Source organism: Montipora capricornis, chromosome 10 (genome assembly GCF_036669925.1).
Source record: "Montipora capricornis isolate CH-2021 chromosome 10, ASM3666992v2, whole genome shotgun sequence".
Taxonomy (NCBI): domain Eukaryota; kingdom Metazoa; phylum Cnidaria; class Anthozoa; order Scleractinia; family Acroporidae; genus Montipora; species Montipora capricornis.
Window position 1 is genome coordinate 15063626 of NC_090892.1, and position 12500 is coordinate 15076125.

At 40.3% G+C, this 12500-nt stretch overlaps 1 protein-coding gene across 1 annotated transcript in view; it reads left to right on the forward strand.

Moving 5' to 3' along the window:
• The window catches only part of LOC138019386 (uncharacterized), a 67473-nt gene that overhangs the window by 54439 nt on the left and 534 nt on the right, over positions 1-12500 (forward strand). The window contains exons 37-44 of the mRNA XM_068866157.1: positions 91-333; positions 1582-1821; positions 4071-4286; positions 5431-5499; positions 7753-7914; positions 9606-9770; positions 10591-10716; positions 11689-11886. Coding sequence (XP_068722258.1) covers positions 91-333; positions 1582-1821; positions 4071-4286; positions 5431-5499; positions 7753-7914; positions 9606-9770; positions 10591-10716; positions 11689-11882 — 1415 coding nt within the window. The 3' untranslated portion in view covers positions 11883-11886. The remainder of the gene's footprint in view (positions 1-90; positions 334-1581; positions 1822-4070; positions 4287-5430; positions 5500-7752; positions 7915-9605; positions 9771-10590; positions 10717-11688; positions 11887-12500) is intronic.

Genomic DNA, 12500 nt, shown 5'->3' on the forward strand with positions numbered 1-12500 from the left:
CGTGACACGAACACAGTAGAGTTGTAGGCTCCGGGTCAGGGGTTCCTGCTAAAAATGTGAATGAATAAGGACTATTTGTAATGTTTTCAGTTTACACGGATCCGTGGATCGCTTGTCCAATCAACAGAGAGGAAGAGCTTTGGTCAAACAAGTCAACAGTGGTTCTTGGATTCAAATGGCAGCTTCCTCGCACAAACATGCAAAACATTACAGTGTCGCCTAGCAAATACGATGAGAACTATCCTTTCCCTGTTGGCAGGCATCGTATCACGTGGACAGGAATCGGTGATAGCGGAACATCGAAGAGCTGCAGTTTCTATGTCACTGTGATTGGTAAGATCATCTTCCCAAGTAAATCTAAAATGCTTTACGTCGGAATGCTGCACTGCAGAAAATGCACGTTTTCGGGATACAACGCATAACGATTGAAAATCATATCCATTTTTATCATAGCTTACATATTCATGGGATCACTTTTGAGAAGCGGGAACCTGCTTTATAATCAGCTCGGGGACTGTGCTTATGACGTACTTGGCTGAAGGCAATGAGTCGTCCAAAAAGAATGATCAAAGATAGCAAACAAAGGGAAATTTCACACAATATCAACCGCACCGGAAATATTCTTCTTCTTTTGGCATACTAGCACTTCCTTTCTTGGTCAAAAGCTTGTCTTCACAAGCGACGCAAACAATAGCAGAAGCGTCAAACGCGAGTTCATCCACTTGTTGTCAATTAGTGCCTTTTTTCCCTAACAACAACTTCTAGTGATAAAAACGCAATCCAAGGTTTTCCCAAGGCTCTTGGGTGACGTGGCGTCAAAGATAATTTACTTTTCATAACATACTCAAACGTACTTGCTTTGCAGATGATGTATTTACTTTGTTAACTATGGTACTCTTCGGACGTTTGGGGAACAGTTGAGAGGCCATAATTGCCTGCTCTTCACTGCACTTCGAGCAACTCTTACTCCAAACAAACGGAGCGCATCGTGGCTGTATATAGACCGAATGCATAAATGGCGGCCAAAAAAATATTTTTTTGTTTATGTGCTAATTAGCCTCACTAGCCTTGTTTGTATGGACAAAATACAAAAGAAAGGTTGCTTGAGAGCGAGGCTAGTGAGCACATAAACAAAAGAATACATTTTTGGCTGCCATTTATGCATTCGATCAATACGATGGGTATAAAATGAAGTAATTTTTTAAGTATCGCACAGAGTTTGCAAGAAGACTCCAGCATGTTGGAATTGTTGCGAAATAGGCCATTTCCGAGTTCGTGTCTGCCTCCTCTTTAAAGAGAGTCTCAGTGCGAAGTTTTTCTTACGGAAATTAGTTTTCATTCATATGTAAAGTAGAACTAATTACTATCACGAAGACTTCGCACTTATACTCGCTTTGAAGAGATCGGAAATGACCTATTGTCACATGACCCCAGTCAGTGTTAGCCGGAAAATCCAGACTTGTAATCGGAATGTCAAAGGTTCGACTTCTCAAAAGAGCACTCTGATTTTTGCCGAGTACGTCCGAGTAACCATCAAAGAGAAATTACGTCGCTTTCATTTTTCTTATTCAAAACTTTTAGACGTGACACCGCCCTCAGTAGTAAGCTGCCCTTCGGATGTGTTAGACACTACAAACGTACTGCAAAAAGCCATGTATTGGACACCACCAACGTTCAGTGATAATGTGAAAGTGGTTAGCATTATTTCCAACCGTGAGCCAGGCTTCTTAATGGATGCATACAGAACGGTTACTGTTCGATACGAGGCTTCCGACGCCGCCGGTAACGTTGCCTATTGCCTCTTCAACGTGACCTTAGAGGGTAGGTTGATTCCTTATAATAGCCAGAGCTTTGATACCCTTGTAAAACTATCACGTATGCTTTTACCATGAAAATCAAAGTGGCAGCAAGTAAGAATTTCTATATAAACGTATAGTGAGAGAAATGCATATTTGGACGAAAGGTAGATCAAGTGATACTCGCACTTAACTAGACAGTTTAAGTAATGGTTTGACCGTCACTGTAAAGCAACAAGTGCTTAATTTGTCCAGATAAGTGCGAAGATGACTGCTACCTTTCGTCTGTGACCCATACTTCAAAATATACATTTCTTTCATTCGTCAGTCCTTTCACGGGAACACACATGAGCCCAACAAATTAACGTGTTCCCGTCTGAGTGGCTTTGTGACTCAGTTGGTAAAGCATTGCTTCGGCATTGCGGAGGTCATGGGTTCGATTCCTTTCGATGCCACCTGAATTTTTCGGGTGTATCAATTAAAGAGGCCATTGCTTTAAATTCTGCAGATAAGTGTGAAGATCACTTCTACCCTTCATAAACATATAGATAAGCTAATATTCTTAACATTTCTCTTCAGTTTTGTCGACGAAAATGAGAAAAGGAATAGGTATTTTTAAAACGTTTACGCCAATTCCATGTTGTTAAAGTGCCCCTGTGACCAAAAAATCAATTCATTTTTTTCTTTGGATTTTAAAACCATGTTAACAAAACACTAAGTGACCCACGTTTTAAGCCTTGATTTCAAAAAGACGCCTCTTTATTTTAACTGTAATTTTCCTATTTAATGGTCCGCCATTACTAACATTATGTTCTTGAGAGAGCTGGATCGAGGAGAAAATGACGTCAAAGGCTCACTAGTTTAAGAATGCAATACGTGTGTACGCCGCAGAATTAATATGCAGCACGGGGGTTTTGGGCTTTCAGACTTTTAAACTCACGCTTTGTATATATAATAAGCTGCGTTCAAACGCTGAAATTTTAAGCTAGTGAGCCTCTGACGTCACTTTTCCCTGGATCCAACCGTCTGAGGTCCAATCGGTCAGTTTTGAACGTGAGTAATGGCGGACCGTGAAATCCAAAACTTACACTCAAAGTAAACGGCCTTTGGATAAAAATCAAAGCTCAAAATTTTGCCAGTCAGGTGTTAAGCAAACACACTTTCAAAATCTGAAGGAAAAAAGGAAGTGGTTTTTTTGATCACAGGGGCACTTTAAAGTTTCTCTAAATTTTATTTTGGCCTAAATTAGCCGGTATCAAAAATACCATAATACTCTTTGTTTGTCCCTCCAAAATTTTGCATAAGCATTGTTTATATTTTCTCTTGGGACTTATAATGGTCCCAAGAGAAACTGGAAACATGCTCATGCAAAATTTTGGAGGGACAAAGAGTCTCACGGTAATTTTGATATTCACTACTTGCACAATCCCATAATACACTTCTATTACCACCCAGAACTTTTGCATAACCATTGTATGCAATTTCTCCTGGGACATGAAAATGTCCCAAGAGAAGTCGAAAACAATACCTATGCAGATTTTTTGGGGGGTAAAAGAGGTGTATTATGGGATTTGTGCAAGTATTGAATTAGCTGATTGGTCCCAGATACATTTGCCGCTATCCACAGGTGGCACTTTAGCTCTTTTTTAAAGATAGGGACAAGCTTTCGATAATAAATTACGCACCAAGGACGCGTTAGTTAAAAAAGGACTATGACCTATCTTGAGACATTCATAATGACATTTGCTCGCTCCCCCTGTGCGATCCGACATTTTTCCCCTAGGTTGAAGGAACCGAGGGACAATAGGGGACTGTGAACAGTCTTGTCGTTTAAAGGCCGAATCACGATGTCCTTTGGATAACTCACTATTCTGCAATTTTAACGCTCCCCGTTCAACGTCATTTGACTAAAACAGGAGCCCATGACTAAAGCTACCATTATCATTGTAGGTCTTGCTTCATCCCCATCATTGGCGCTTAGCTATGGTTTGGCATTGGGCGAAAGTTATTCGGTCTTTTAATGAATTGTTTAGATGTAGTTGGAGGACACAACGCAAAAAAAAAGCGACCTCAGTTTTTTGTCCATTTATTTGACCATTGCCATTTCGTTTTTAATTTAATTTACATTCAAAAGAATACATGACCTTCAACGAGGCAATAAAGGCTAATTTCGCCACTTTTGGAATAAGCTACCTCGGCTGAAGCTCGGAGGACCGCTCTTTATTCAAATTCGCTCGTTTTAATTCTCCTGGGTCTCTGTATTTTCCGTTTCAGGAACGTCTTGCCCGACAATAGCTGATCCCCATAATGGAACGGCAGCTAGGTTTGGTATTCTCCTACAGCTTCGTTGTAATCCTGGCTATTTCTTCAACCCACAGCCCCCGGGATATACTGGGTTATTTGTTGTTCCGTCTTACCTATGTGAAAATAACAAGTGGTTATCACAGAATTCTGCAAGGGCTGTCCTATCAGGGAGTCTGGATTGTATGAGTAAGTCAGTTAACCTGTATACTGTATAATTATGTTTGTAGTACTTTTGACCAGCGTCATTGAAGCCTATAGTAAATAGCGACATTTAGACTGGAGGTCGAGTTTTTTGGTTAGGAACACACGCAACTCGACATCAAAACGTAATGCCTACTATGCTCAGTACTCAAAACTCGTACCAGTCGTGCAATCTCGTCACCAGTGCCTGGAATGTAACGTCTACCCAGACAAACGCAAAATAGGAGAGCTCTGGGGTCGAGATTGATTGATAGTCGTTGTGTTTCACCAATCAAAAGGTCTACAATATGTGGAGATAAATATGAAAAAGGACACATTTTTGGTGCTTCATGTTTTTGTTTTCTGTTTTGGCCTTGACCATGCACATAGCACGACATTTTCTGTTTTGAATATCTCCAAGAAAACGACCTGTCAGTAGTTTCGATTAATTTATTTGTTACCAAGTTTCGACCCAACAACAACAACAACAACTGTCAACTGATTTCGCACAGTCGCTGTTAATTAAAAATTATTTTTGGCACACTCTTTTCGCTTTTGAAGTTTGCAAGGGTTCATACTAACCAGTCACTTTCTAGCTATGTTTGAAGTCTGAATGTTACTCCTGCTTACCTTCTGAGTTGCGAAATTATTGGTTCTAGCTGGATGTTAGAGTGGGTTTAAAGTGCTTCTAACTTATAAGTTGCAAGCAAGATTCCATTTGGTCTCGCCATCGATGTTATGTGACCCAGAAAATTTGCGTTCGACGTCATTGGGATATTCTCTGGTGCCCAGGAACGATCTATTCGGTTTAGGTCTTTGCAAAGGGTACCAATGGTCTCTCATACCAGTACTGCCTGTGTTGTCTATGGAGATTGCGTCGTTCTTCTTACAGGATGTAATCCTGGAATGCCCTACGCTATTTCGTCGCTTTTCAAATTGATCGACTCCAACCGTTTGCACTGTCCGCAAAGTCATCCCCAGTATTTAATGTTGCCTCGATCGGCCTCAAGAGCTCAGTTTTCTCGTACATATCTCTTCTTTGTCTTTTTCCCCAAGTAAATTTTTTATGTTAAAATTAGATAGAGTTCGAAGTGCTTTAAGTATGTTTATTTCTTAGAAGTTACTAAGTTGTCTGCTTTTTATCCTTTAGTGTACATGGACTATGTAGCTGGTGTACCCTGCCAAGGTGGCTCAGTTAATGTGGATGACCGAGTATGCTGTAGGTATTCTCAGTCTTAAAAGAGGTTTTGTGGACAGACACCACGACATTACACTTTGCATCTCGAAATAAACAAATAACTGACAGTCGCTCGCTTGTTCAAACCAATTGTGTGCATGATTTGCTAAAAGACCATGCCGTATGGTAAGAGTTATTAAGGACGGTGCCTATTAATTCAAAGGTATTTTTGCCCCGATTTATGATTATGCAGGAAAGGTAGATCTTAACAAGTGTTATTGAAATCCAAAGAGAAAATTGGGGGTAACCACGCATTTTTCAAGGATAATTCATCAACAATATTTGTAAAAAGCTCTAAAATACAAAGCAATGTATGGCGTTCTCCCTCAAATTGAAGCTTAATTATCTCTAAAGAATGCATGGTTATCCCCAATTTTCTTTTTGGATACCAGGAGTACTTACTAAGATATACTTTTTTTCCATAGTTTTAAACCGCGCAAAAATATCCCTGTATTAGTAAGCATCACCGATAGGAAACCCGAGTATCTCGAGATGCGCAGAACTTATGCGCAATAACAATAGTAGGCACCGTCCTTAATTAAGCATGAAGTTAAGGAATGTGGTTGGAGGAGGAGGAGCTTTTCATCGGCTTCTAGTCAGTAGTTAATCAGTGCTTTTGGCGAGGAAAGACCAAAACGGTATTTATATAGGTATAGAAACAGACAACTTCCAATATTTTGATATTAAGCTTGACAGATGAATAAATCGTCTAAAAGGATAAATCGTCCGTTTAGACGAACTATTATGAATTCAAGACAATCAATTTCTCTAACGTTGTGTTCCTTATAAATTCATAAAAGACCTACAAGAAGATGCATGAAGACTGGCACTAGGTATTGCTTGGTTACCTTTCTTTTCGCGCCAACCTTCTGTCCTCCCGCCATATTGAAAACGCCCCATTTCCATTTCCCCGCAGTTCTAAATTTGTCGATTTGTTCTTCTAACTAGAATTTAGGTCGGACCTAGGTCGACTTGTTCGTTTGTCCCCAGTTGTTCAAGAGATGGATAAAGCTATTTGCCGGATAAATTACTATCCATTAGATAGTGCAATTGGTTTCGCTATGATTTATCCGTTGGATAATCCATTGTTTCAACAATTAGTTTTGGGGCTTGCTGGGAGAAACAGGGACAAATTTCAGGTGGCTAAGTCATCTAAACATTTGTTCGTACCGTTTTCACAGCTGTAGATTTGTTCGACCAGACGATTCGTTCATCTTCTATTTGTGAAAAAGGTCATTAAGCCTATAGCTCTGGCTTTTTAAATCCAAGCCGTGATGCCAGGCTACATTATTATTGCATTATTAAACTTCTCATCGGCCACTTTGAGGTTGCGCGGGAGACAGGGTCAAGAGACTTGTTGAATTTAATCGTGGGGCTGTTTTGGGGAGCGCAATTTCATCATTGCGTTTTGGGAGCAAGACCTCAACTTGCAAGAAAGCGATATACCAGGGGCTGAGATTTCCAAACCACCAGAATATTGTATAATGGCAATTTTAAAACGATGGCACGCTTGCCAAGGTGCAAAATTGTCCAGAAAACGAAAGCTTTGATGAAAAGGTCAGTGAGGTCTTAGTACACACAACGTTTACTTACTGACAACGTAAGTTAGAAAGATTCAGTTAATTGTTATCGTACAAGAATATGCGAAAGTCTTTTGCTTTGCAGAGTAAACGCCTGCATAAGCAGTGACTTGTCCTCTAAACAGTCCCACAATGCACTTCAATAACATTGTCGACCCTGTCTCCCACGCAACCTCAAAGTGGCTCATTTTATAAATATCTGTTATCCGCTCATGTACCGTATTATTCCACCAAGTGTTGCCAAGCTAAAAAAAAATTGCAGCGGGAAGCAAAGCTTCCAAGTAATCGAACAAAACAATCATTCCATTCGTGCTTGTTTATTCCAAGTGCCATTTTGAGCTCGTTTCTTCGGGCACAATTCTTTTTTTTTTTTGTCCGTGAATCACCCTTTTTCCTGTTCTATACCACGCATAAGAGCCTGTCTCTCTACAAGGGGAAAGCAGCAGTAACTGCAACAGTAAGAGGTTGGGTAATGTCGCACACTAACCCTAGGGACTCGTACGGCTTGAGTTCATCCCGGTTTCAAGAAGCTCTCAAGGACTACAGATTTGTTTGTTCTGGTTGCAGTTTCCGTTGTCCTTTTCGGTCAATCAATCAATCAATCAATCAATCAATCATCACCCTCCATGCTTTAAATCCAATTTTTTTTGTTTAGTGAATTGTCCTCCCGGGAGTTATGGAGACAACAATACCAACACGTGCGTCGATTGTCACATTGGATTTTATCAGGATGATCAAGGAAAATCCGAATGTCAACTCTGTCCTAAAAACTACTCCACCGCTTTCACGGGCTCCAAGCACAGTTCACACTGCCTGCGTAAGTGACAGCATGTACTCAATTATGTTGAAGTCATTTACAGGGTTCGTGCAGCTCTTTGAAGTCCTTGAAAATAATTCAAGGGAGCTTAAAAAGCCCTTGAAAAAAGGATTTTGTGAGAAACTGCGTGAAAACTCCTTGAATTTTGGCTTGGGTTAAAATTGTAGTGGCAGGATTAACGTTCACATGGTTCATATTGGGTAGAAACCTGGGACTTCACATTACACTCTAATCAGTTAAGTCTGTTCAAATATAAGTGCTACACGGCCAACGTTTGCAAAAACGTAATCCTTCCTTGTACTTGTACATGTTCATTGCCGTGACTTTATCATCTTCAGTTCCCACGGTCTGCTCCCGTCTGACCTTGCAGCTCAGTCGGTAGAGCAGCGGTGATCTAACCCGAAGGTCGTGGGTTCAATTCCCACCCTGGTCAGAGTGATTCTCTGTCCTTGTGTGGGCGCATGGTTCATATGGGGTAGAAACCTAGCACTTCACATTACACTCTAATCACTTAAGTTTGTTAAAATTGTAGAGATTGCAGTATGCCAAGAGAAAATGATGATCATGCTAAGTTAAAGAGACTAAATGCAAAATTTAAAATGCCTGGGCATGCACTAAACTTGCAGGATGTGGGAAAGAATGTCAAGGAATACTTTTTCAGAAAATAAAACACTGAAACACGATTTATGGCATAGAAATCGTCTTACAAACACTCCTTGAAAATTCAATTTCTGGTTCTTGAAAACTCCTTGAATACTCCTGGAATTTTATATGCAAAATCCAGCATGAAACCCGAGTCAAGTGCATTAATTAGCCTCTCCTCGTTCCCAGGATCTGTTTGTCGATGACACGAGAGCCTGGGGACGAAGTTGATGAAGCGTTTGGTGGTATAGATTTTTCTCGCTGGGGTAGAAAACAGCAGCGGAAGAAACAGCTGTAAAAAGACAAGACAAGCAAGTTGAAACCAAGAGGATAAAAAAAAAAAAACGCTAGCAGGGAAAGCTCAATATTCCCAGGAAACAAAATTGCCTCTTGGAGGCATTCTGAAGGGGCTATGTCACGTTAATTTTGCGGGGTGTTTCGTTTACAACTCGAAAATGGTAATGTGGTATTCCTTTACCCATAAAATTATCGTTACATCACAAACAAGACAATTCTGAGCAACAACGACCTTTATCCAGGCGATTTGTCGTAAACTTGTAAATCGTCGTGTCGATTTTTTTCAATTTTTCCCAAATTTAGTCGTTTTCAATCTTGTCCATTTTTGTCCATTCATGCTTCTCTTTCCTTTTGCTGTATTTCTTATATGTTGTTGGACAGTTTTAAGTGGTTATTGCAATGTTGGGCATTTTGGGAATCATGAAATTACATCAATTTGCATGAGATAGCTCCTTTAAAGCATTCACGGTCTACTGGGAAATTACCCAATTACGCATCTGTGGAACTTGTAAGAATGCATGGCTGTACTCAATCTTCAAAGTGACGTGTTAAGTTGTTCTCGTTTAAAATTATGCCTCACGAAGCCCCTAAAGCCATTGCATGAGAGCAACCCTGGGCTGTTATAAAAAGTCAGAACTCTTGTCATGGACACCTCTGTTCAAAATACGGGGCGAAGTTGCCTGGTTGTTTTACACTTTTTCCAGATTAACAATGGCGCGACTGAAGTTGTTGTTGTTGTTGTTTTATGCTAGCCATTTGCCGAGCAGGAGAATATTCTACCAACAATGGTGTGTTTCCTTGTAAGAGATGCCCTCATGGCACTTACCAAGGGAACGAACAATTTACCACTTGTAAAGCTTGCCCTGTTGGAACCAATACCACCTACACCGGAAGTAAATCCATCAATGATTGTGTTGGTGAGTACAGCGCTCGCTGGAGCATCGAAATGATTTCGTAAAGTAACTTTGATTTGTACAATTTTGCAAGTAAGGACAATTTTGTCTGCTTCCTTGAAGAAATTAACGGTGATTGCGTGAACGCTAAATCCTTTGAAAGTCCCAGTTTGTCCAGAAAACAATATTTTGAGATGCTGCTGCGTAACTGCCACATTGAAGACACCACAAAGTTCCCCTCTAGTTTTTGATAGGTTAGAGACTTCACTGAAGAGTGATAAGACATCAATTATGGTTGTTGTTAAATCAGAGGCAGGTTGTTTGTTGAGAATAATTAGGGTGACAGAATCCTCAAAAAGTTGGCACTTAACACGCGTCAAACTGTGACATGGTGGAAAATTACGGAACACTGATTTTGAGTCGAGAAAAGGGATTAGGGCACACTTAACCTTTTTCTGTATTCGCTATTTTCACCAGTCCCACAATACAGTTCATTTTAAGGGTTATTTTGCATTGAAACAGTGGATATCCAGTTCACTGCATATTGCATGATGCAGTACCAAGAGTAAATAAGTTGTATTGTTTTTATGCAAAGAACCGCCCAAAACATATTGCATTATGGGATGCGGGAAATAACAAATTTTTTCAATGCAAACAAAACGAGAAGGGTTTGTGGAGAAGTCGTAAAATTTACCATAAAAAGTGTGCTTTTATAAATCCGTGTTCCTATGAATTTCTGGAAGTACCCCAGTGAAGTTCATTTGTGGGTTACGATAACTGAGAATTAAAATAATTCCCAACAAGTTTTTTTAGATCCAACTAAATCCGTTCTCTTCTCCCACAGCTCCAGTTCAAATCACGGAAACAGTGCCGAATACTGACTTTTCTGTGAACGAGAACGTGACCTTCAATATCTTGTGCAATGTTGAGGGAAGTCCTTCGCCGACTGCAACGTGGAGCAAGCTCGGCGGTGAGTTTGTAATGGATAAACTAAAGTGGCTATGAGTTGAGAATTCATCTAATGGGGCATACCCGGGCAAAAGGTCTCGGCAAATGCTTACGATAGTTGTCGAACGAAGAGCTTTCATATTACAAGTAAAGGTACTCTAATGCACCATAGTTAATAAAGGGGAATGGTTGTGAAACCCGACAAATTTCTTTGTTTCATGTTTTTGTTCTCTTTTTTGGCCTTGACCGTGCACCAAACACAATAGTTGTTTACTCCGTACTAAGGAACTAACCAATAGAAACGTGTTGAGTACGTAATTCATGCATAGTGTATGAGCGCAAAACAAAAGATTGTGCACGGTCGTGGACTTTCCAACCTAAATCTTGGCATCTTTGTTTGCTCCTTTAATGTTTGCCGAGCTTCAAAACCAGTCTCCTCTATTAACTATGAATGCATAAAGAAGGAGTCTTGGAAGTAAGGTCACCAAAATAGCTATAGGGTAAAATGACAATTCTACTGCCCTTCTGGTGGACGTTAGCTGTCAAATGGAGGCTAATATATTCAAAATGAGAGAAGATAGAGGTATATTAAAGAAAGTATTAAATGTGACGATAAGATTTTTGCCCGGTGGGTAAACAAAATGGTTAATCTTATCTTATGCAAGGGATGCCCTCCCCCCCCCCCCCGCCCCCCCCCCCCCCCCCCAAAAAAAAAAAAAAAAAAAATGCTGCGAATAAGAAAACAAGAAATAAAAAGCCTGCCTTTTTTAAGGCCAAACTGCACCATCTTTGAGTATTCCTCCGTTTTCATTTTCGATTTAATTTACTGCTAAATAGCTGATTTTGCCTTTTGTGAAGGAAAACTCACCTGTCGGAAAATTATCGGACAAGTGAGTTTTGTTTTGTCCACTAGCTACGAAAACTCTGAAACACTCAAAGACGGATGCTTATGTTTACAACCAAGTAAAAGACATGTTTTATTAAATTCCGTTAGGCGGGCTTCCAGTTGGCCGTAGTTCAATCCTTTCCTTATATGACGTGGAGTCCAAACTGACCGGTATAGAGCTGTCCGTTACTGCCGCGGTGCTCGCTGACGCTGGCACCTATGTTTGCACAGCAACGAACGTACTGGGTACGGTTACCAAGCAAGTAACTATCACAGTTACCCCCACGCCGATCGGTGAATAACAAGGTAAGATGTATATGTAGAACGTATATTGCGTATACGCATAGGTTATCTCCTCCGTAACCGACATCGGCGCAGTGGAATGATCACAAATATCAAGAAAAAATAGCGAAAGAAATCCACATCTTTACTCACAGTCACCTGATGGGCGGCCGTGTTGCTGTTTTTGTTTTCATCGAAACAAAGGAAATTGTTTCCACTGTTTCCATCAGAATTTACAAAATAACTCAGATAGTACGCGTGCTTGCATAGGTCAAAGGGTGTGTTTGAATGAGAGTATGTAAACATGGTTGTCACTAAGACTAAGTAAATTGATGGTAAACAATGATTTTAAAGCCTCACGATGACTTTGTTGAATCGTTGTGTTGGTAGTTTTAGGCTTAACCTATAGCGCAAGTAAGTTCAGGGTTACAACCCGCGGACCAGAAGCTCATGACCTTGAAGCGTGGCACTCTGATTCAGAGCTGAGGTTTTTTTAAGTTTAAAATTTTCCTTATTTGGTTGTAACGTAGCTTGCGCATTTTCCCGCGCGTGCAAATTCGATCTTATTTTATCCATATTTGGGCATAAAATCAGTGTCCTAAAATCGGATTCCTTAGCTTTGTTCCAAGGAAAAGAGT